Raw genomic sequence first — 24,859 nt, 5'->3', positions numbered from 1 at the left:
TTAATTTAGGCCTTTACATCTAAATTACAGCATTTTAGCAGAGCAAACCAGCACAGGGTACTCCAAGAATTTAGTAGTATTTATTCCAAAAATAACATAATTAGTAGGTAAGTAGCATGCAAGGTGGCAATTTTGTAGAATTTCATACAAAATTGCACTGTAATTTGAAGAAGTGGCATTTTTGGGGCGTTAACTTGAAAAGTCAATACATATACTGTATTTTATATATATATAGCCTTCCTAGTAGGATCTAGTACTAAAAAAAAGATAATAATTTGTGGAAAAGTAACATTGTTGTGAAGATTAAATGGAAAGTCATACTTTTTTGAATGGGTGTTGTAAAAAAGCAACACACGCCACAAACAGCTCTTGTATTTTGAGTGCAACTCTGAATCAGACACTTTGAAAAGCACACCAAGCCCGTTCATAGTACGGTACACCCATTTTGTTTTTATTGTCACATAAAAGGCATTACAGCTTTTGTAGTATTTACAAAATAGAGAGCCCATGAATTCTACACATGTATAAAAATATGCATTACATCTATAGAAATATGTACACAATGTGCAAAACGTATGGCATACAAACAAGAGGCAATGGGGTGGGGGTGTGTGGAGGAGGAGCGCCTGTGCTTCATTTTACATCCCAGAATAGTCGGAATCCATATTGCAAAATGACCATGGCGATAAACTGTGCAGTGAGTATGGGGAAGGTAAGAGCAACTATGTAGTTCTTTTGAATGTATTTACTATGTATTAAAGTACAGTACATAAAAAGGCGCAGCTGTTATCACTACAGTAAAGTATGAGTATGAGCTGTCCTTAACTGGCCAGTGAGGCTCCCACCACCAGCACCACTGCAGCCGAGAGGGCCGATATCACAAACAAAATATACATTATCATTAGAACAAAGAAAACGCAAACCAAAGTCATTTTAATAAAAACAGACACACAAAAAAAAACACAATTATGTGTTTTTGTCAACCTGAAAATAAGTGATAAATAGAAATTAAAAAGCGATAATATATTCCAATGCCGTTTTTTGGCCACAGAGCATTCAATTTGACACCCTTACAAACAAACAAACAAGAATATCAACTCATGAGTAAGATCCAATGCTGGGGTTGGCTCAACTTTTTCCGGCGGGGTGCTTTTGTGCACAGCGTGTGTGTGTGTGTGACTGTTAGGAGCATACAGCACTGACAAAAGCCTCTAAGCGTCATCATGTCTTCATGTGGAAACCTAAAGCAGTGAGTGGCGACGCCCTCTTGTGGTGATGGACGTAAGAACAGAAGACGTGATTTGTATGACTCAGGTAAGACGACTCAACTGAATGTATGCAACAAGATACAGAAGAAAAGCTCAATGTTTAGATATGATGCAGACAATCATTTTAAGCCCTCTTCTTTGTGTTTGGACCACACAACAGCCGAGAGAACAGTCGATATGTCCTCCCTCGGTAACGAAGGATTGGATGGTACGAGCACACACAAGTAGGCTGAGGCAGGGGTGGAACACCGTAACGTGTGAACAGCCGTGCACAAGAAGACGACGACGCAAACGCACAAAGACGGGAAGACGGCACAAAGCTCATGCAACTCTCTCGCGCGGCCACACCAGCTGAATTTGACAACAATTAGATGACTTCGCCAGCCATTCTCATTTTAGACTACAGTGGAACCTCCAAATTAAAAATGCAAATAATGTCATGCTATTGTTCTTTAGACAGCAAACTAATTGAGCCTGAATCAACAGCGCCTCTACTGGTTGCAGGCAAGTAGTGCACGCCACTTAGTCCAATAGCTTCCAGACAGGCAACAAAGTGGGGTAGCCTTTGTAAATTCTACTAAACAGCCATGAACTTCTTTTTACACCTGACAGACAACGCTAAACAGTACGATGCATGAAGGTGCGCTTCCACAAACGCTACGCCTACATCGTTTACAGTCGTCCCTCACCACATGACAAATTTCTAATTTCATGGCTTCACTCTATCATGGTTAGAAATACATGAATAAATCATGCTGTTTTGTGGTTGAATATAGCCTATTAGGAAAACAAAAAATATGCATATTTAAGCACAAGTTATGTATTTTTTTTTTTGCCTCAATTAAGCATTTTCAGGCACAAAAAACAAATATAAGGCATTAAGAAGATGCCTTTAAATTGTGATATGCAGTATTCTACACTGGTCACTGGGTGAAACATACCAGCACCAGACTTGATCGCCAGAACAACAGGCTTTTATTGCAGGTTTGAATATACAGTCGTCCCTCGTGAACTGGATTTCCACAAAGTAGGATTCAATATTAATAACATTTTTTTTAACCATTATTAGCACCATGTACATATGAAATAACACCCCTGTGTCACCTTTACACTCCTGTTATTCTTTGTTTACACCACATTTCTAATGTACACTGCAGGGACACAATAGACATCCACGGCTGCATGGCACACTAGCGAGCTTGCTAGTTAGCCTCCAATTTACTTATTCTAAACTTAAGAAAGGGTTTCAAACGGAGTGGGGACAAGACAAAGTAAGAAGCCAAAAACCTACCACTTCCACACGGGAAGGGAGGAGAACTTCTTTTCACTCTCTCATGTTGGACACTGTATCACGTGGCCATGGCTGACCACATGCAGTGTGATGGTAATGTGATGTAATGTCATGTCTCATCAATGTTGTGTTACTGACACCTCGTGGCCAGAATACTACATAGAACTAAGGGGCCATAATCAACCACAAAACAGCATTTTTGAATAACAGCAAGAGTGAGGGAGCGATATTCAATATTGTGACCATAATCCTGCTAAAACTCAACTCTGAACCCTCGTCGTCACTTCCTGTCCACACATACAAAACACATTTATTGCAACGAACACGAGTTATTTATATATTTTATACATTATTTATGTCTAAAATGGCTCATAAAAAGCAATATAGATTATATCTACTATAATGATTATTATGAGTGTAAAGATGATTATAGTGATGTAATTTCATGTCTAGAGAGCTCTAATCATGTTAAAACCTGTATTTAGAAGGCCGTAAACAGGTTTTATATGCCATAACTACGGAAATATTCCATTTAAAGTAGAAGTACTTACATGGCAGAAATTCACTTATCACGGTTGGGTCTGGAACCGATTAACTGCGATAAACGAGGGATTATTGTACCATTGTTTTCAACCTTAGAGGTTCCACTGTATTGTCATTCCTGCAAATGATGCTTGGTCACATGACTTGATGGTGGACCCACACACACACACACACACGCACACACACAGTGCGGGGATACTGCAGTACAGTTAAGCTATGGATTGATGTGCCTTGTTTAATCCACACTTAAAATGTTATGTATGAATGTGTTCCCTTTCCACTGTTACAAAAGCTGCCGCTATTACGAGTAAAATCAGATTTTTTTGTCATCTTTGCAGAATACATTCAAAAAATAAAAGACACTCGGCGACAAAACTCTGAAGACGATCCGCCTTGTGATCCCGTGTGGCGGTGACCGCAATCAATCGTTTCGTAGCAACTTGTGATATGCAGAGTTCACATTACCCAGTTCTGAGGTGAGCGCAGCCACGCCAGACCTCTTTAGTGCATAGCTCTCACGTCATCAGAGCGTCCTCCCTCGCCCTACGCTTGTAGTCTTTTGTTCGTGATGTAGTCATTGGTTCACCAGCGTGGTGACAGCTGTAACAAGTCACATCTGATAGAGCATATCAGATTAGTCAGCAAAACATGCACGATAGGATGGATTAGGCCTAATCTCTCCAGAGCTTCAGTGATCGAGTCTGGAAGGGGTCAATATCGCCTGATGGTTTATTACTTTCACAGGCCCCACTGTCACGGTGTTACAGTGACCTGACATTACATAGCAGTGACCACTGATGATTTTAGTGATGGATATGAGCCAGGATATAGTCCATGCTACCAAAACTCATCTGGCTCCGCCTCTTCCTGGCATTTTAAACAATCATGACATCAGCCTCTAAAACAGTCAGATCCATATTTCAAACCCTTTTTTACCCAATCGCAATCCTACACGTTATCGCAACCACCTAAGTGATGACATCATTTAAAGCTGTGCAAACTCCTGCTTGAAGTAAATCAGTGCACTGCCTGTACAGAGGCTCTTACTGTGGTGTAGTGGGAATATTACTGATGCTTTGGGTTTCTTTCTTCTCTACCTCTACTCAGCTTCTCTTCTCCAGCTTCTTGCACTCATGCATCAATCCCAGTGCAACTGCAGGTCATGCGAGTCCAGGAAGTCCGTAGGGATCCCAAGGGGCGTGAGAGCACCTGGACCTGGGGGCATGGTGAGGTCCAACCACTCCATGTTGTCCAGCACTGGGTCAGATAGGCCCATGTTGAGTGAGGAGGGGGGAGAGGAGTCGCAGAAGGACAGGTCGGATGTGTCCATGGGCGAGTAGGGCTGCTGGTCCATTAGCTGTGCCTGCAGCTCCTCCACCAGGCCTTGGGTGCGCGGGTCCGATGCAGACGGCGTGTCGGTCAGCGTCCTCTCCAGGAAGGCCTCCAGCTGATTGTCAGTGGCCAGCGAGGAGAGGTTGGGCAGGCTGGGGTCGATGGCGGGACTCAGCGTGGGAGGAGGGGCCACCTGGATCTGTGGAGGGTGCCTGGAGAGGGCGGTGTTGACTGGAAGGGTGGTGATGTTGGCTGTGACTGGGTGGCTCTTAGTGAGAGACATTGGAGGCTCATGCTGGATAAATGGAGTAATTTCTGAAGTGGGGTCAAATGAGGAATTAAACAGCTCATTAATGAGGACTCCTTGGCACAATAGAGAGAGTGAAGGCATTGTCTTGCATCTTTGTTCATTGCAAAACAGATGTTTTCCTACATTTAAACAACCTTTATACTGAATAAGGTCATATAAGATAAGCTAATAACACCAGGCAATGTGAGGACGGTCCATCATGAGAAACTCATTTTAGTTGCATGCAAATTCACTGAGTGCCTCCTTACCTCCACTCTGTATGAGAATGTCAAACAGGTCATCCATCTGCTGACTGGTTGCCGTGGGAGCCTGCAAAGACATCATCTTTTATTGAGAGACAGGTTTACAATCCCTCCAACATGGTGTGCATCGTGTGCGGACGCATGTGTGTGTTTGTGTCGGGATCTAACCTGTGAAACACTGTTTATGTGCATGTTGCGGCTCTGTTTGACGGCCTCTTCATAGCGAGGAGGCTCTCTTGTCTTGGGAAGCTGAGAAAGCAAAGATGCAGGCTGCAGGATCAAGGTCGGCTGGGATGCAGGGGAAGACTTGACAGAGAAAAAACAAGCACAAACTTAAGCATAAAATAATAATATGTTATATTTTAAAGATTTATAATGTGCCTTTCGTGAAACCAAAGGTGACTTGGGGGACAGAATGAAGAATCAATGTCATAATGGTATGGTTGTCATGAAGCTCCCGAACAGGCTTGATACAGTACATACTGTATATCTATTCAAATATAAACAAAGGGTGAGCCAGGAGGATAACTACAGTAAAAGTAAAATAACTGCTGGTACCTTGTTGAGTGGCCCATTAGAGATGTGATTGGGCGAGGCCCGAGGAGAGGCCCTGCTCTCTGGTGAGTTCCTCAAGAAACACTGGGGATTTATCTCAGGCCTTGTGTGGTTCTCCAGGTCAATCATATTATTGGACATTGTTAAAGTCTGGAAGGATTAAAATCAAGAGCATTACAACTGAAATACCAATTACATTATAAAGAATAGACAAGAAACACTGGAGGACGTTACTGTAGTCTATCATCATGGCATCTTGTGTGGCATGGCTAACCTGCAGCAATGAGTTGTGGTTGGCTAACTGCTGACTGGGGGATGTCTCCATCTTGGTTGTCTGCAGCTGCGGAATGGAGGCCTGGACGAGGCCTGGATTTGAGACAGTTGCCTGAAGGAGAGGCTGAGATGAAGAAAAAAAGGAAACACAAAGAGTTGATCGCTGTAATGAAAGTTGAATTAACAAGCTACCAAAGCAGGTTATAGCCCCATTCCCACCAAGCACTATGATTTGGTACAGAACCACGCTTTAGCAACCTTGCATTACCTGGTACCTAAAAATGAGGAGCAGCCACCATGCACAGCACAGGGAACGGGAAAGACACTTGCCTATATTTGTTTTTTACACTGATACAATGCCACATCATTTAAGGCAGAAATGTACTGCATGGTGGTAACAAAGCCCTTGCACTCCCCCCATACCTGCAGGCTGACAGTCGTGCTCGGCAGCTGGATGGTGGTTGTGTTGTTGGCCAGTGACACAGGGAGCAGAATCTGAGTTCCAGTCTGGCCAGTTGTGGTCAGTAGAGTCTGGGGTTGACCAGATGTCGTTAGCAAGGTCTGGGGTTGACCGAGCACCTGCGACACCCCACCAGGGTGGCTGACAAAGAACTGCTGCAGGCTGGGGGCGGTGGGTTTGGATTGCGGCTGGGTTTTGAGTTTGGGGCTTCTCTGGGACTGGTGGACAGGCTGTGGGCTGGTGGTTACTTGGGCCTGGCTATGTGTGATAAGCTGAGTTTGAGGCTGCAGCTGGATGGGTTTGCCAGAACAAACAGTCACGTCCTCCAACTTTACCACAGTTTGCAGCGGGTTTGTGAGAGTCTGGGAGCCCAAGATAGAGTTAGGAAAGGAAGCTGGAGAGCAGTTTGACACGACTGGTTTCTCCAGTTTAACAGGATTTAGAGAACATGAAACTGTGGTGAGGTTGGAGGCAAAAGATTGTGAGTCTGTTGTACAGCTGCTCTGACTCCTCTTCTCTACCTCCAGCTGCATCTTCAGCTCCTCCACCAACTTCTGCTCCTGCTCAAGCTTCCTCATTAACTCTTCAATCTGTCGCTCCTTCTCATGGAGCCTCCTGTCCTTCTCTGGGACAGGGAAGGAAGGGAGAGGCGTGGTCCCTGGTCCTGCTGGGCATAACAACTGTGGCTCACAATTAGCCTCTGACATGCCTACATCCTGCTGGAAGGTGAAGGGATCACTCGGAGTGGGGGAGACTGGAGGTGTCGAGCTTATGATCTCAGAGGCCAGCTGCTGGGGTGGATGGGCAACGGCAGGACTGGTAGTGGTGGTGATGATCTCCATGGGGACGGCGGTGAGAGTGGTTGTGGCAGGTGAGGGAATAGTGGCCGAAGCAGAGGAACTGGGACTATCCTGGAAAGGCTTCAGTCTTTCTATCAGATCAGTTTTAGTTCCTGACACCGGGAGGCCACGCAGCTTTAGCTCCAGCTTAAGCTCAGCCACCTAGAAAAGAAACATTTCCATTATGAAGTAGTATTGATTATATGTTCCCAATTGATTGACGAATTGTTTTCTATTTTTTTCTGGTATTCTTTGCCAACTTGCACATATCATTATCCAAATGGTATTTTATGTAGTTTTCAGGGCTGTCAAAGTTAACGCCTTAATAAAGAGTTAACAAAAATTGACAACAAGACCAAAGTTATTTGTATCTACTGTCACTGTGAGTTGAGTTGTCAGAGTACGTCACCTCTCAAATGCCAGACAGAAGAGAGAAGGTCCTGGCGCCCTGCGGGTATTTTTTATGTCATTTATACTGTGGTACCTTAGCATACGAGTGTCCCACTAACGAGTGTTTTTTAGATGCGACCAGTCTCTTTGCTGATTTTTTGCTTTAAAATGCAAGGTACAATTTGGGTTACGAGCTGCTAGTTACCGGCAGGCATTGCCGAGAACAGCTATTTGGGGGGCTTATGTTAATGTGACACACAGCGCTCCATTAGATGGCAGTAAAGGCTCACGAGGGAATTTCTTAGCATTAGCATTTGTGCTCAAACTGCTGTGTTTGACAAAGATGACAGGTATAAAAGGAGGGTTTGTGTGTGTGTGTGTGTGTGTGTGTGTGTGTGTGTGTCTCTGTAAAAGAGTCTGGGAGTAAAGTATAAGCTAGATGGGCGGAGTCCTAGTTCTGTAAACTACTGACTGTTCTTGAGCACTTTATGTTTTGTAAGATGTCAATATTTATTTTTCGAACACCCTGTTGTCATTTCACTTTGTTGGTGGGTTCACTTTGTCGCAATTACATTCCCCTCCAAAAGTTGCACCTGCAGGTGTTTGCCATACGTGTTCCCAAACTTTTGGAGGGGCGTGTCTATTTTGTGAGATTAATTGCTTAAAGAGAAAGATATTGGCTTGACGGACAGTTTACCTTAATAATGTCTACTTGTTGTACATTTTGTTTGTTTTTATACACTGAGGTCCATTTTGTGTTGAGCTGTTTAAAAAAAAGAAAATGAATTTTTAATAAACAAACACTTGCATAAAGTAAACATATCCAGTCTCATGTTGATCGGTGCATTAAGAGGACACTTATTATAGATAAAAACATCTATCTGCAATTAATTACAGGTTAACTATGGACAACATGCGATTAATCATGATTAAATATTTTAATTAATTGACAGCCCTATTATTTTTTTAAAATCCTACTGACTGATCAACACATAACCCCTTTCTTCACACTTGAATAATACTGGGTATCACACTGTATCATACTGAGAGGCACTTCTAATATTTTGGTTACTTTATTTTCCTTTTATGAGGGTTACAATATTGGAAGCTGCAGCATGTATAGATACATTATTTTTAATACAGCTCTTTGTTTGGCCTTCATTGGATAAGTTGTGCATGTGTACCTCATGTTGTGGTAGGTTACTGTAGTAGCGCGTACTCAATGGCTTCATATCTTTATATAGCTTGCTTTAATGCAAAGCACTCTTGCCTTGTTCAGTGACACCATGACTTCAAAAGTTCCTGGCATACTTGCCTGCAGACAGTACATTCAGTTGAAACGGTATACAAATACCTTCATCTCCTCCAGGTTGGCAGGCAGGACTCCGGGCTTGCGGTTCAATAATGAGTTGTTCTGCCGTGCCAGAGGCATTGGGGGCGGCGGAGGTGCAGTGGGCAAAGAAACAACGATGGAGGTCGGTAGGGCGTTAGGACTGCCGCTCTGGCCCTCTGTTACGGGTCTATGAGGAGTAACAGCATAATTTGTTATATGGTCAAACTGTATCCTTTTACAGCATTGACATGAGATGAGAGACAGAAAAGTGGTGATGTATATACAGGGAAGTGGTGTTTGTTGTGTTATCTATTGTTCTATTTTTAGGCACTAATGCTAAAGACAGCTGTGTGGCTATCATTTTACAGTTGTATACATCACGGCTGCCAGCAGTAGTCCATGTCATGCATTCAACCAATCATTGCACATCTTTAATTACTCAGGATTAACTCACATCAAAAAGGAGCTAAAAGGTTCCTGTAGTTTTTAGACTATAACATTGTTAGGTCTAGTTGTGGCCTGTGCCTGTGTAATATAAGTTATTGCTTGTGTTTAGCATATTTCGTGAACATACTTGAGTGGGGCCGGTAAAATAGTCTGATAGTTGTAGTGCTGCTGTTGCTGGCTGAGGATCTGCAGTTGGAGGAACAACTGCTGTTGCTGTAGAAGTCTGGCATAGGAGGAGTCCATCTGGGACTCACAGGCCTCCTGCTTCTGGTCTGGTGGAACATACTGGTGGTACTTGAGCTTTTTCACTCTGGGCTTGGCCTCCTTGCCTTTTTTACTGCGGCTCTTCTCAGAAGGCAGCTTCTGCTGGCTTTGCTGTAGTGGGAGGAGACCTAGCTGTTTATTGTGTTATCTATTTGATAAAAAGACAAAGCGGTAGAGTAAATTGGTCACTTACTTTCACCAGTGTTGGGCCCGGCTTGGAGGGAGTGACTGGAGTGACTGGTTGAGCCGGAGAAATGGCTGGGCGGCTTGCAGGCTGCTCATTAGTAGCAATTACCTTGATCTTGTCGGTAGTGGATTGTATAGCAGCTGGGTGGGACTAAGAAATTTCAAACACAATGCAAAAACCTTTTTAAACTATAAACTGTTCAAGCAGACACAACAGTATTATGTTGTCCACTATCTGACCTTCAGGATACTAGGAGGAAGTGGAGCTGGAGATGGGGGTTCTGGGCCTTTGCCCTCCACAGGTGAGGGGATAGAGCTCTGAGATTCTTGGCTGGCGGGCTGCTCTGGGGACAGGGCATCACTACTGTCCTCATCCAAGACTTTGTGATAATTCACCTGTCCTATTAATAGTAATAAAAAACAAATGTCACACTGAGAAATAGTTTCAGCATACTGCCAGACTGTCGTGCAAATATTAGATCTTTTCCATGTTGCCGAACAGGATAGCCTTTTGTTACTATTCCTTCTCTCACCTATTATGACCTGTTTAAGGTTGGAATCCACAGGTATGATGTTCTTCTCTACAAGCTCCATGGGACCAGGTCTCTGGGCAATTTTCTCATTCAAGTTGTCAGCCAATCGGGCCCTCTTTAGCTTCATCTGGGTGGCCTGTAGTGACGGCTCAGCTCCAGTCTCTGAAAGCAAGCCAAACATCTTACCTTGAGTATACATAACAGCATGCTTCAATGTTTGGCTTATGCTGTTGAGTCATGTTAAGATATCTGAGGTGCAAGATGTAAGAAAAATCATCATAAACATCTTTCACATAACTCGGACCAAGAATTAGTTTATATACAGGTCATTTTAGCATAAGGACATGGGGACTCCAGTTACCTTGCAAGATGTGCATCCTGACCAGTTCTGCTCTCTCTGGACGACTGCGGATCTTGTGTTTAAGAAAATTCTCCGTCTGAGGAGAGTCACACAAGGGTCAAATCTGTTTTTTGATTTGATACAATGTGCAAAGGTTTTAGACCACCACTAGTTTTATTGTTTTTAGGGGTGCATGACAAATATGAGGAAGTATGACATACTGATAAATTTGATCACTTTACAAACTAAAAAAAACTATGCTGTAGGTGGGTTAGGCTGAGCAAATCAAGCTCTACCTTTCTCCTATGTGTGACGTACTGTAAACATGTTGTAAACAAGCATGGCATTTATCATGCGGGACCTCCCGACTGCCTCAGACACCAGGCGTGCTGGTCGCACCAAACGTTCCGCAAACACTTCTCAGTGAGGAAAAAAAAAACATCGACCCTGAACCCATCAGACCCCACTAGCCACCCAAAACGGAAGCTTCACCACGAAGGCACCCCGAAATCCCACAAAAACGCCCGCGCCACCAAAGAAGCTACCCTAAAGCCAACCGCATAAAAAGGCCCGGGGCCCGCTCCCATCGCCGCGGCGTCCTTCACCTTTGCGAAGACACTGGCCCCCGTCAGCCAGCAAACCAAGCTGTGCCACGATTTGTACTTCAGAGACGCCGCTATTTTTTTATGTTTTGTTAATAGTAGTGATGTCACGATATTTGTTATGGACAAATCTACTGATACTATTTGTCAAATCCCACGTAGTTTGAGTCGTTCTTACCTCCAGGTGTGCACAAACTACAGTTGAATCCAAATTTAAAAATGATTAATATAAGACGTTAACGGTATTGGTCTTGAGAAGCAGGACAGGGTTTCCGCTACATGTAATTGATCATGGCGGTAGCTAGCTCGTTTTTGTCGAGCTACGAGCTATGATCATCATCACAACTTACTTTTTGAAAGTGTCACTTGACAATCTTGACTTGTCTTCAAAACACTAGTTATGTGTGGAAGTTGTGCAACAGAAACACGTGTGTTCATCTTTAGACAGTGATGCTATCACAGGGGTCTCCAACAGGTAGCTCACCAGCTGATGTTTAGTAATTCACCAAATTATATTTGCTTCAGCGCTTAGTATTTTAATAAGTGTTCTTTTCAACATGACACCTGTATTTAATGACCAATGAGCACACTGAGGGGAGATGTGCTTTGTATTGGTATCGGTTTAAAAAAAACAAAATGCCCCTGTTTGTCATTCTCCATGCACCAGGAAATAGCCTGTTACACTAACGGATACAAATATACTTGTTTGTCAACTTTGTTAACAATTAACAGCCTTGGCAAAGGGCCACACTCTATTGAGCAACATTCTAGTTTTATATGGCCATTTGACTATTGCTAAAAAAACCAAAGGTGGCCTAAGTCTTTTTCACAGTACATAGCATGTACACCATACCCTGGCTCTCTCCAAGCTGCGAATCTGCCCATGGAATGCAGCCGGACTCTTGAGGGCTGCAGCAAAACACACATATCAGCATATTCAATGCACACATTTTGGTGCAACTTTGCCCAAACAATGTAACCCAATCATCAGACTTGTCATTATTAGGTAAGCTCATCCCCCACACACACGACCGTGAATGATGTATAGCTGGCAAACGCTGTTACTCACGTGGCATGATGCCCTGATCCACCAACTGCTCACGAGTTCGTCTTTGCTGAAGTCTCAGCTGCAGAACTGAAAAGAAAGATAAGAGATGACAATCTGTAAAAACATTAAACATGTAAAAGCACTGAAACAAAAACATAAGAAGTTGATATACACTACATTGGTAAATCATATTACGGCAGCTCTGATGACCACCTTTTTCCACACCAAATTCATCTAACCATGCCATCAGGGACCTTGCTTTGTCATGCTGGAACAATATTGATATTTGATGCTCTCTACTAAAATTGTATCGTAACAATGATTCTCTGTATGTTACTCACCTGCAAAATATGATATTATATGTGTATTTTGGTGTATGCATGTTATCAACGACAACACTGTATAATTGAGAAAATAACAAAAGTGCCTTGTTTTTCTAGAGCATTATTTGTCAAACTGGTGGCACTATTTTTTTTGTGTAAAAAAAAATTATACAGTATATTACAGATGTATGCAAATGACATAGTTGTACACGTACAAATAATCAATTATTAAGCAAAGATTCTCAGTAAATGCTAATTCAATTTTCCTGTACTGAAATTTTAATGCTTAACTCACCTCGTACACCACAATTACCTGTGAGTATGAGCCACATATTCTAAGGTAAATCATGCAGGTATCAAAAATGATGGTACTTCCACAGCTACATTTTGAGGTGGTGGTGTAACAAGTATGAGAACCATTTTTCTAAGGGAATGGAATTAGTCTTTGGCATGCCAACTGTTGTTTGTGTGCTTGTGAATTCCAGACTAAAATGACTTATATTGTTTTTGTTGCAAGCAAGGGTGTTCAAGGTAAAATAAATGATTAAATGCAAGGAATTGTCTTCTTTTGAATGGAAGACTTCCTGCCCAGCTTGATTTGCTGTACTCTGTGCAGTTTAATGAGTCCTTGGCCAAAAATAGGCATGTATTTTTAGCAGAATAGAAAAGTGCGACTTTGATCAGCTCTCAAGGGTGTGCCGCAGCCAGAGTGGGACCAGCGGAATCAAGCCGTTGGGTGTCCTACCCACTTTGCCAATGCTCGCGTCACCTTGACTAACCTGCCCCACATAGGAATGTTGTAACCTTATGTAAAGTTTGCCCAGCAACTGCAACTTTCACTCCTACAGCTAACATTTCTACTGTGTAGAGTAGGATTTGGTGGTGTGAGCTTTCACTTTCACCACTTTCAACTCTGGTAAAAAAATGCTATGATGAATGGCAAGCTTGGTTCCTTGGCGTGCATGCAAGACATGCACAGATTACAAGTGCTATGAGCAGCAGGATAATGGGTGAGTAGGGATGGTCCAATCAGTGCTTTATGCTGGCGATTCCAATATCGATCATCCATCCCTATTAGATTTGTCAACTATTTGTGGTTTACTTATGACTGGCAACATTTAAATTGTACACTACTTTATTTACCAAGCAGATCTCTGCTCAAACAGTGTGGCCATCGTCTTTATGCTATTTTGTGTTCTTTTGTCATTATATAAAGACATAAAGTCTGAATTCAACAGTTATAATAAAAACAACTTAGAGTTGTAGCAAATATTCTTTGACCCTTTGGTGAGCTTCTCAAAATCACCCTGTGAGATAGGAGAGCCCTGTGAGAGTATCAACATCATAAGGCTGTACACACTATGTGTTTATATTCATTAAGCATCCACACACAAATATTGATTTGAGTACAAGACATATTTAGTACAACGACAAGATAATAAAGTTGTTCAGTGACACTTGAAAACGTTAGTACGTACCCCATGAACGTTCTGAACGTTCCCTGAGTTCTGAACTAACCGCACTGCTTTCTTTGTTTTAAAACCAAAATCTCACTGTGGTAAAAAGTCACATTTGGAATCCTAAGACCAGAAGCCAGGCGGATAACTCTAGCTAGCCAGCGAGCTAGCTGTCGCCAATGGAAAGAACAGCCAGTGACAGCTAGGCAAAGCGTGTAAACAAAGATGGAAGAATAGTCGAACAGAGATAGGTTTGGTAAGGGAGTGATCAAACACGCGGGCATCGATTGATGTAGCCTGTGTCAAGCTCAACATGAGACGCGTCATTTTGTTGGCAACCCTACGTGACACAGCGGACATGCAGGATTTGCCTCCGCACGCTGATTGGTTTTTGTGATCGGCTTTGAAAGGCGTGTTTTTACAGAAATCGTCCGATATTGATCGGTGGCCGGTAAGTTGGTGCATCTCTAGTTGTGAGTTAAGAGCTTTTTAAAACTATTTCTAATGACTGTCTCTGTGAATATGTCATCAAATGTTAAACAAAACACTTCAAATTCCTGATGAAAAGCCATTACAGCCAATATTTGCCAATGTTCATGCGTCAAACGATACTTCTTTGTGTGACTTTACACTGACGTAACCCTGGCCCTATTTTCTGCTACAGCAACTTCCCAGGAACGTTTTACTACTCCGCTGACAAAGCAGCGCTCCAGCTCTCGCTCGGCATCCAGGTCTCAGACAGTGAGATGACGGCAGACAGATTAACAGCTGCCCGTTGAAGTCAATACGGGAGATGGGGCTCTGCGGTTTTCCAAGTGCTATGGTGGATGGTGTGAGGGTGTGTGTGTGTGCGTGTATGTGTGTGTGTGTGTGTGTTCTCGCTGGAGGGGAAATGACAAAAGCCCAGATGATGAGTGGGTGCTACTACAGTTGACATTCCACAGAAAATTTCCACCACCAAGATGTTTCACTGCACTCTCCTGCGAACCTCTGCAGCAACCATGCACAGCACTGGATTCTATCCTAATATCTCACATTTGTCTGCATTCACCCGATGAAGTAGATTTGTGTGTATTGATTGAGATTAAATATTAGCAACAATGTATTATTCTTCCTCTATTTCTACAGGACATATCTTTCCAGATTGTAGCAGCAAGCATTACCAGCTATGCAATTCATAATAACACTTTCCAGAACTAGAAGACAAGCCCCGTGTGCAGTTTGAGAATAGGACAAAGCATGTTTGGATATCACAGTGGGGGGGGGGGAAGCTGGTGTGCATGACAAGTCTCAAATCACTAACTGAATTCTCCATTTGCGAGCAAGATGTGACAAGTAAATTATTGAGCATGACTCTGATTCTCCCTGCAGTCTTTCAACACAATGGCCTGCTTCACGGATCATCTGCTCAAGCATGCAAACATAGGTTAGCAGCCTCACCGTTTTTGCGTTCGTTGAGCGGCAGCAGGCCCTGGTTGGGCTGCAGTGACAACTCCTCCATGTCATGGGTCACTGCTTCACTCTGGGGACTGGGAACCAGCAGACACATCCCTTCTGACACGAGGTGCCCCAGGGAAGACTGGGACTCCATCCTGCTTCAGGAGAAAATTGGGGATAACGAAGATGTCCCAAGGAAGCGGCAGGTACGTAGGTCGCAGTCCTTTAGGTTGAGTGAGGTTGCTACCTGCGGAAGACGCAAGGAAAAAGGGAACTAAATTAAATTCTTTAAAAAAGTGTCTCTCAAAGAAGAGCTTGCAAAGAAGTAAGGTATTTTGTGGGCTCTTCATGAGCTCTTCAGAATCATTATCATCATCATCATCATCATCATCCTGTTGGCGTGACTACTTCGCCAAACTGGCAAAATGCTAAGGGTGGCATTTCATTTCAGCCATCTGGAAGAGCTCAATCCAAGACCAAATTACTCATTAAAAGGAGCCAGCATGGCCATTGCACTGAATAACCGCTGCCCATGGGAAACAACTTCAGTTTGCACATAAATGTCTCTCTGTTCCAACAGGCTTCACAATCTGCAATATGACGTCGCCGTGGTGGTTTCGAACAGAGGGAACGGAAACATTTCGGGGAGCAAAACAAACTATTTAAGCTTCCCAACGGGCACTTAATAAGTAGATGACAGTCTGCTTGGTTGAAACATGAATGCTATTTATCGCTCTCCAGCAGCTATCCTTTCCAGGACCTGAGACCTCTTGCTCGCCATCCTGATGTTGCTGTTGGCTATGTTCACACGGCCCCTGTCATTTCTCCCTGTAGGCCCATAAGCGCCAGAGACATTACATGTAGCAGACTACAGGATACAAATTAAAATATGTGGTTACAACACATACACAGTATGGGTTCATTCTGGTTGAAGCCTATAGTGCTGAGTAATACATTCAGACGCCATAAACCCTAAAGCTCATACCTCCGTAGAACCCAAACCCATTCTTTTTCCCTGCTGGAAAAAATGATATACACAAATACGCTACATATACAAGTACTGTACAGTGTCGTCTTAGATATGGCAGCCGAAAAATTGCTGTCTTCAGATGTTTCACTGTAGTCAAATGGCCGCCACATTCAGCTTGGAGTGGTGATAAAGGTTTTCATCATGCTCTGCGCAACTGTGAATTGTCTGAAACTATTTCCAGTACCTTACAAAATCCAAATATGCAACATGCACAACAAAGCAACCACAAATTAAACCCAGTAAGCAAATTAAAGCTACTTGTTGCCATCCAAAAACGCAATATAATAATGCATGGCATTACAGAATTGGGGATGAATACCCTTATTACTAAAGTAAGAAACCAGTTAACACTTCGAATACATTGTCTCTTAACAACAACAACCTACCAACCTCTCTACACTACATCAAGCAGTTCAGGATCAATATTTGTAACATGACAAAAACATAAAAGAGATTAAATACATGACACTCACCACGCACTCCTCAGTATTGGTCCGGAAGACTTCCAGTGGAAATGGCAAACAAACCGTTTCGCAAGCTGACATATTTATATAAAGTCACTTATTTCTTCATATAACGCACACAGAATGATGAACAACATCATGTCTGTGTCCTTTCTTTGTGTCGGAACAGGATCAGTGCTGCCTGTTTGTGTGATGATGCATTCAAAGCACAATGGTAACTTTTTTCAAGTGTCTGAGCATACACACAAACAACTTGAGCATTCCTTGGACCTCTGTGAGCACTGTCAGACGTGTACACTGTAGTATCACACCTGTCCAAAACCTGAGAACTTGAACTTTTGCCATAACACTGGGTTAGCAAGCAGCATTTTGCTCTCTTAACTCTGCTGCACCAGTGGCTATACGCTAACCTGCAAAACGGCTGCACGTACTGTACTGCAAAACGCGCTGTTAATGAATTGATTGGCTGCGTAAGTAAATACATGCAAACAGGATCTTATCATTGGCTAGACTGTGTTCGTCACTGTGTTATATGTTGTTACCGCTTGTTGTCGCCTGTCACTGAGTTGCATTGCAAAATCGTACAGAATAAATTATGTGTTTATTTTATTTACAATCCATGTTGGATTTTATTTAGTGTGCTGCATAGGTTTGCTGTGCACTGAGAATGCTGGAACAGTGTGCGATTGCGCAGGCGCGCAGCTTAGAGGGAACACTGGTTGTGGTCCAGCTAGCTGGCTTTGTGTGAATCTGAAATATGATTGGTTAAAGAAACAGCCTCATTGCTAACAGTGTTTACATGACATGGGCCAGCACTACTGATTCTGAAGGCCCTGTGTAGATTACACTGACATGGCAACACATAGAATAGAATAGCGGCATAGAAAATGGATGAATGGATGGAAGTTTTAAGTTGTAAATGTAGCTCAGTGTTTCTGATATTTGGCCAGCAAAACTAAAAGAAAAATTTAAGGACACAGTCTAGCTAAAATTACTAATTCAGTCAAGATCGAGACTTTGGAAAGCACACAGGAAAATGTGGGACAAACATGGATCATTTTGCAATGAGAGTTTAATCTGATGATCAGTACAAGAGATCCAAACTTGGACTACGACCCAGAGTCGCTTTTTGTCACTCCTCCCACCTCAACAATTATTACACACTAAGAAAACACTACACTAGCAAACAGCTAATTGTGGAATTTCGGGTGACAGGATTGTGAAAGTGCTTCTGCTTGTAAGCTGTAGCTACTTCAAATCTATGTAAATGTTGGCATCAGTCACTGTCTGTACAACCCACTCACTCAGATCATGTGCGCTTATGATTTATTTCTGTATTTTTAGTGTAACATGCCCAATATAACAGCGTGTATATTGAATTTACCCTTGGGGGGACTAGGGTTGTTTTTCTATTTGTGGCTAACAAGTCAAACATGTACTGTATTTGTACGTCTTATGTTTTTGCCTGTGTCAGTTTTCATTTTTGTTGTTGTTGTACTGGCCCAAAAGTGACGCCCTGCTACTTTTCAGCTGAATGACGATGTAAGGAGAGTGTGAAGGAGAGCAAAAGGAAGTAGACTGAGACACCCCCGCACAGCTTTCCAGGAAAAACAAATTCAGTGTTTGCAACACCAACTTATTCGGGTATGATCGGTATTGTCTCGTCAATATCTAGTCAACAAACATATTGGTGTATCGTAAAACCTAAATAGCATAGACCATCTCAAGATTTAGAATGAAAGCTCTCTGTTCAGAGTGTAGGCGACAGGGAAATATGGCCATAATGCCGGAGGAAAATAAATCAATATTATTCCCTACCTTGATGATGAGCTATGATTTATAAAAACTGTTCCTTTTTTTCTTATTTTCTGCTGGAGGATGTACACACTGAACAATCAATGTGACTGCATTAACAAGACAAAAAAAAAGGAATGAAAACACAAGCGCATGTTTGAAGTGAAGAGAGAACAGAACGGAGGATGAGTGCCACTTCAACGTGCCTGAATGAAGCTCACCAACGCTCAAGGATACAAGGAATGGAAAAAGGAATGTTTGCAGGTTGCTTGGCAGCTCTGTAACAAAGGAAGTAGATCAATGGTACTGATTGAATACTAGAGAGCTGTTGCGGCCACACTGCCGTCTGAGGGGAGACTCTCAGAACACAAAATCAATCATCTGCACACATACACGCACACACAACTGAAGGGCTCTTCAGCAAATGTGCCAAGATTATATAATGCATAACTGGATTTTTTATTTTGGATTGATAAATCCATTTACTGGCACTCTGGGCTGTTTCATGTTATTGTAAAACAGATGTTTCATGTAGGACATCCTACTGACCACTGCGTCATGTTGGCAACGGAAACGTACGGCAACTGCAATGTTTGGTTTCACTTGGTGATACCAACACAACTTCAATGACAAATGGCACGTTTGAGGGCAAAGTGCAAATGGAAGAATATAGGCTAGGAAAACATGCAGGAAACATTTGGACAGTTGTTCCTGGTTAACCATGTGATTTAAGGACAGCTGTGTTAACCTGATACCGACCAGCATTTGACACACAGGATGGATACTTCATTAGAAAGGCATTGGGCTTATCTAACAATAAGATCCAATGAAAGTACTTTGTTAGAAGTTCTTGCCTCGATCTGTCTGTCAGATGACATCATGGCATAATTTGCGTATTGAGCCAAGACGCATGTGAATGTTACTTGTGGACACTGGGGGACACAAAGTCAGCAAAAAAAAAAACATCAAAAGTAAAACAAATATGTTTAGAAATCCAAATTACCTTTTTTATGTTCTTTTTGTGGTTGTGGGTTGGGCTCGTTGAGTAGAGCGTGACGTGCTTTTCATGTCTCTAGAGTTGTCACTAGTCGCTTTTTTGAAAAACAGGATCTAGAGGCTAAAATCTAGTGACAAATTACAAATTCTGATCCCTCCTGCTACATCTTCTTATTCTCTGGCAAAGAGGCACAGTTGCGATGCCATCTACTGTACGGAGGTGGAATGACAAATAGAGCTGCAACGATGAATTGATGATTAATCAATTATCAATTAATCGACAACTATTTTGGTAATCGATTAATTCGTACGATACGATACTGATCTGACATCAACATGAATCATACATTGATCCATTTTCTCCTCATTAGGGTCGCAGGGCACATATAGACAAACAACCATTCACACTAACATTCATACCTATGGACAATTTAGAGTCGCTAATTAACCTAAAATGCATGTTTTTGGAATGTGGGAGGAAACCGGAGTACCCGGACAAAACCCACATACGCACAGGGAGAACATGCAAACTCCACACAGAGATGCCCAAGGGGTGTTGTAATTCTTCCTAACCTTGTTCGGGCATGTTCAATTGTACAAGTATAACAATATAATGTTGCTTATTGTCATTTTAATCATAATAACGTTAAAGCATTACCACTTCCAATTGGGGTGGAAGAATCGCTCTCTGGAGGTCCTGTGCTGCCCTGACAAGTTGCTATACTGTGGATGCTGAACAACTTCCCATAGATGACATCATGTAGTGCTTCTTTAGACTGCAAACTACATGAGACTGTATCAACCAAACCAAAGCAAATAGTGCACTGTATTTTGCCTGAATAGTTTCAAGACCTCCAGGACCCATTTGATCAAAAACACATTCCACACAATCACCGCAATTCTTAGCAGGCAATTAATCAATGATTGTGCCCATCGCCAGAAAACATGACTTTAGACACAGAAATCAGTTTCATATTGGAGTGATAAGTGGGAATTTTTTGTCATAAATGACTTATACATTTTCCATGCCTAATAACAACAACACCATCTTGTATGTGGCAAGGTTATAGACAATAAACAACAAAATACTTCACATTCTTATCTACTTCGAACAAACCAAACAAATAGAACATTCAGTGTCCCCCAGTCTTGGTGCAATAACAAGAAGAGGGCAAAGGGTCAGTTTTACAAATAGCAATAGCGGTGAAGACTTCCACTGATAAAGTACCTAAAAACACAAGTGCCTATGCTTGTGAGCACACATCCTCAAGTGACAGAAGTTAAGTGTTAACAGCAGTCTTAGTTTAAAGGCTATTTCAGCAGTAAGCATTACGGTGGTCTGGTTCTTGTTAAAAGATTATTAAAAAAAAAAAGACTGCAAACAGAATGATGTTGATGTTAAAAATGACAGTGCTAGCTACTATAATAGTACAGTACAGCCATCCATCCAGCCATACATTTTATATACCACTTGTCCTCATGGGTGAGCTGGAGTTCATTTAGAATCTCCAATCAGCCTAACATGCATCTTTTTTATGGCGATGTGGGAGGAAGCCAGAGTGCCTGGGGAAAAACGCACAAAATATAATATCTGTACGCACACACACCGCACAAAAGCACATGCATGAAAATCCCTTTGCGCCAAGATTCCATTTGAGTCTGCAGTTTAGGGCGCTAAATAGACCAGATATGGTCGAAGAAAAATGTCTGCTTTTATCCAGAGATAAGACAGCGGTGATGTCATCGCTTGGTCTCACTGAGCACAGGCAGAGGTCTGCTCTCTTCTCACAGACTCACACACACGTGCTTCCTTCCTGGCTGCCTTTGTGCACTAAAAACAGTGGCTAAAGAATGGACAAAGGGCAAAAAACATGACCAGATGCCACCTTTCATGGGATGATACAGCATGAAAAAATGAAGTTAGGCGTAACTGGATTGACACTCAAAGTGATGCATGTCTATGAGCTGCTTTTGTGTTTGTCATTAAAGTATAGTGGGATATCCTATGTCAAACCCTAAGGTCATAGAAAATGAGACCATGTGCGTTGGACTAATTTTCTAACTTGATCTATGTAGACTAAAATTCACGCAAAATATTAGGTGGTGTGCCAGGAAGCCTTAATGTTTATTTATTATGGCTATGTTTAGCATATTGTCACATATTCGTGGGTGGAGAGAAGTGTTTCATTTTGGAAAAGTGAGAAGTGTTATATTTTGGTGAGCAGGAAGTGTTTACTTGCACTCCATCACGGTGTTATTGACTAAACACTAGAAAGGTGCAGATGCCTATTTTCCAAACAGGGAAAGAAACACTTTGTTGGCCTTTTGTTAAAAACAAACAAACAAAAAAAAAAACAACAGCACTGACTGTTCCAAGAAAGTGTTTGTTACAGCTTACAGTACATCATGTTTTGATTACCCTGGGATTTATTATTTATTATTTCCATTTTTTCCGATGTGAAAAAAGTTTGCAAACTCCAAAGAAATACAAGGTTCCACTCTAGTTTAAGAAAATATATGACTATTTGTGGCATGTTGATGTATTGACAATGTTGATAATAATTATTAGCAATAATAATAATATATCACCCTAATATAATGGGAAGGGAAACATTGTAATTAACTGTCTGATGTGACTTAATACGTGGAAAGAACAGATCTTCGGAATGCTGTATGAGGAGGCTGACATAAGAAAAACACAGGGAGGCAAGGATGATGACTTTACCATCCACCCATATGCATAATGTTTATGTTAATGTACACTTCTCAGCATGTGGCTGCCACATCCTAGCTGGGTGTATGACTCAAGCAGACCTGACTGGAATTGCTGAGGCACCACTTCATTTTCTTTCACGGCATCAATTGGAAGGCGACTCACACTAGGCCATTCCTGCTGGACTTCCTGCTGAGCATTCATGCTTTGGCCCGTTTTTTTGTCCCATCACTTCTGTTTTGCTGCAATTTCCCTGACATTATGGATTATTTCCAGTCTTATTTTGAGTCGCTCTGATTATTTCTTTTACGCAAGATTGCGGCTGTCATTAAATTACTTGCGAGAGGAGTGACTGCATTCAAGACACGTATTTTGCATACAAATCTAGTCACGGGTGAGCGCGTGATGTGGGACGTCACTTTGCAATTATTTCTATTATGAAATGGTTATCATTAATCATTATCTTGCGACAGTCATTCTATGACTCAGCTATGTTGCGAGCGTGGATGTGCATTAGGGCTGCATGATTATGCAAAAAATATGTGAATCACAATGTTGTTCCTTAGAATTGAGATTCTGATTCTTGAAGGGAGTCGATTCAGGTCAGCTCCTTAAAAGGTGCCGGCTCTTTTGGCTCCCAAATGGCTGCTCAGATTTGTTCGTTGCTTAAATTGATTTATGACCAAAATATGTGTAAAATATGTGTCAAATTAATTTGTAAATGTTTATTTATTAAATATGCCTTCATATGATCAACATGGAGCCGATTGCTATAAAAAAATACAAAAAAAAGACTGTATTATTTGTAAATTTCCAACTATTTAAAGCCAAACAACACAACATCAACAAAACATTGCACAACAAAATATTAATTAAAATGTGCTAACTTTAGGTGCACCCATACTGCGTGATTAAACTACCGAAAAGGACAGACTACAAAACAAAACATACTTACTACATGTAAGTAAGATAATGTGCACATCATTGCACATTTAATATCTCACCAGTGCGGACATACTTGGCACCACACATTTTGAGCAAGCACGTGTGGCTTTAACAGGGAAAAATAGACGGGAAAAAAACCGACCTGATCGTTTACTTCAGAGCCGGCTGGAGGAGCTGGATCTTTCGCGAACGACCCATCACTACCAGCCACAACATTAGATAGAACTGATACCAAAGAGTATAGCCTGCAGTGGGGTGGAACTGCACAAGAGGAGCCAAATATTAGAACTTCGCAATGACGTAATGCAGTTCTACACCTGTCCCATCAATGACAAGCGTGCATTTGGTAGTGAATTGTACCGTGTAGGTGCTCCCAATGTTGTGGCCCGTAATTTAATATTACATAACATAAATACACGAGAGAGTCAAGCTTGTATGCTGGACGTTGAGCCAGCATAAGCACAAATAATTAACTATTCCACAGTTTCAACAAAAATAATATGAATTCTTCTGAACAGTATAATTACGTAATATTTTGAGGTACTACTATAGTTTCATGGAAGTCGGCAACGTATGCTTTATTGCAAATGATAAGGCCGGTGGGCGTGCGACACTTGAAATCTGACAGAAATCTGACAGGTGAGTGACTTGTACAGTGTCATTAAGCACTAAATACGAGCAGCTCGTTTCTATGAGTTAAAAACAAATAATACTTGCTCTATACGCAGACTATGCAGAGTCTTGTAGTTTTACCTATGTACAATTAAGACGCCTCTCATTTTTGGCTAGTTAGCTTGTGTTCGCATTAACAAGCTAACATGTTTAAAACAAGACAACGGCGCCATGGCTCCCACAACTTACCAAGGTAACCCCGGAAATCCCCGGACGTCCGAGATGACGTTCATTGCGATTTATCCATAATGACAACAACGTCGTCCTGTGTGATTTTGTTTCCTCCAGCAATGAGATTGAAGTTTATTTGGCGGAGTAAAATGGCTGCGACTGCTCTGTGGGTTCTGATGCAGAGTGACGTCATGCCGTAGCCGGACAGGAAGGGTGTTTGGGGGCGTGGTGGCGTGAGAGTGCACTTCCTCACTTCCACTTTGCATTGTGAGTGTGTAAGTGCGTTCTCACTGAGAAGTACAGAGAAGTAAAATACAGTGCGTCGCCAGTACACGGATGACGCCCAAAATGTTTAAGTGTGCAGCTAAGGACACTAACCACCCTCATTAATCGCCATCTTGGCTACGTAGCAGAAGAGGAGGGACTAACTCAAGTGTCGTTTTCTTCAGTAGAAGGTGTAATAATAATAATAATAATAATAATAATATAAAAATTTTGTTCAGTTAAGACAATACCTGGAGTTGTTTGCGCATTTCTAGTACTCACCATGGATGTTTTGTGGATATATTTTTTTAATTTTCATGAATGAATTAAAAAAAAT

The 24,859-nt window shown here is 42.0% G+C and overlaps 1 protein-coding gene across 3 annotated transcripts; it reads right to left on the bottom strand.

The window, feature by feature from the left end:
* Nucleotides 1–295: 295 nt before the first annotated feature.
* Nucleotides 296–24,429, bottom strand: mrtfba (myocardin related transcription factor Ba). 3 transcript variants are annotated; one of them, XM_054768150.1, is made up of 17 exons: nt 24,277–24,429; nt 23,558–23,676; nt 15,477–15,720; nt 12,278–12,343; nt 12,062–12,117; nt 10,628–10,703; nt 10,267–10,428; nt 9,974–10,134; nt 9,741–9,884; nt 9,411–9,658; nt 8,858–9,023; nt 6,238–7,275; nt 5,816–5,938; nt 5,545–5,691; nt 5,155–5,292; nt 4,993–5,053; nt 296–4,749 (listed from the first exon to the last, which is right to left on the bottom strand). In XM_054768150.1, exons 3-17 carry the CDS (start codon nt 15,625–15,627, stop codon nt 4,241–4,243), a joined length of 3,246 nt encoding a protein of 1,081 aa, XP_054624125.1. In that variant the 5' UTR covers nt 15,628–15,720; nt 23,558–23,676; nt 24,277–24,429; the 3' UTR covers nt 296–4,240. The 3 variants fall into 3 exon arrangements, with proteins under 3 accessions (XP_054624125.1, XP_054624126.1, XP_054624124.1); XM_054768151.1 differs by lacking the exon at nt 23,558–23,676 and having other exon boundaries at nt 5,155–5,235; XM_054768149.1 differs by lacking the exon at nt 23,558–23,676 and having other exon boundaries at nt 297–4,749.
* Between the last annotated feature and the right edge of the window lie 430 nt (nt 24,430–24,859).

This window comes from Dunckerocampus dactyliophorus, chromosome 2 (assembly GCF_027744805.1).
Source record: "Dunckerocampus dactyliophorus isolate RoL2022-P2 chromosome 2, RoL_Ddac_1.1, whole genome shotgun sequence".
NCBI lineage: Eukaryota > Metazoa > Chordata > Actinopteri > Syngnathiformes > Syngnathidae > Dunckerocampus > Dunckerocampus dactyliophorus.
The sequence above is the reverse complement of the archived record's forward strand: the minus strand, read 5'-3'. Positions and strand labels throughout refer to the sequence as shown.

Coding starts and splice junctions, on each gene's coding strand:
- mrtfba (XM_054768150.1), bottom strand. CDS start 15,627: ATGGAGTCCCAGTCTTCCCTGGGGCACCTCGTGTCAGAAGGGATGTGT. Junction 9,885..9,973: donor TTCCTCCTAGTATCCTGAAG/GTCAGATAGTGG, acceptor GAAATTTCTTAG/TCCCACCCAGCTGCTATACA. Junction 5,054..5,154: donor ACATAAACAGTGTTTCACAG/GTTAGATCCCGA, acceptor ATGTCTTTGCAG/GCTCCCACGGCAACCAGTCA.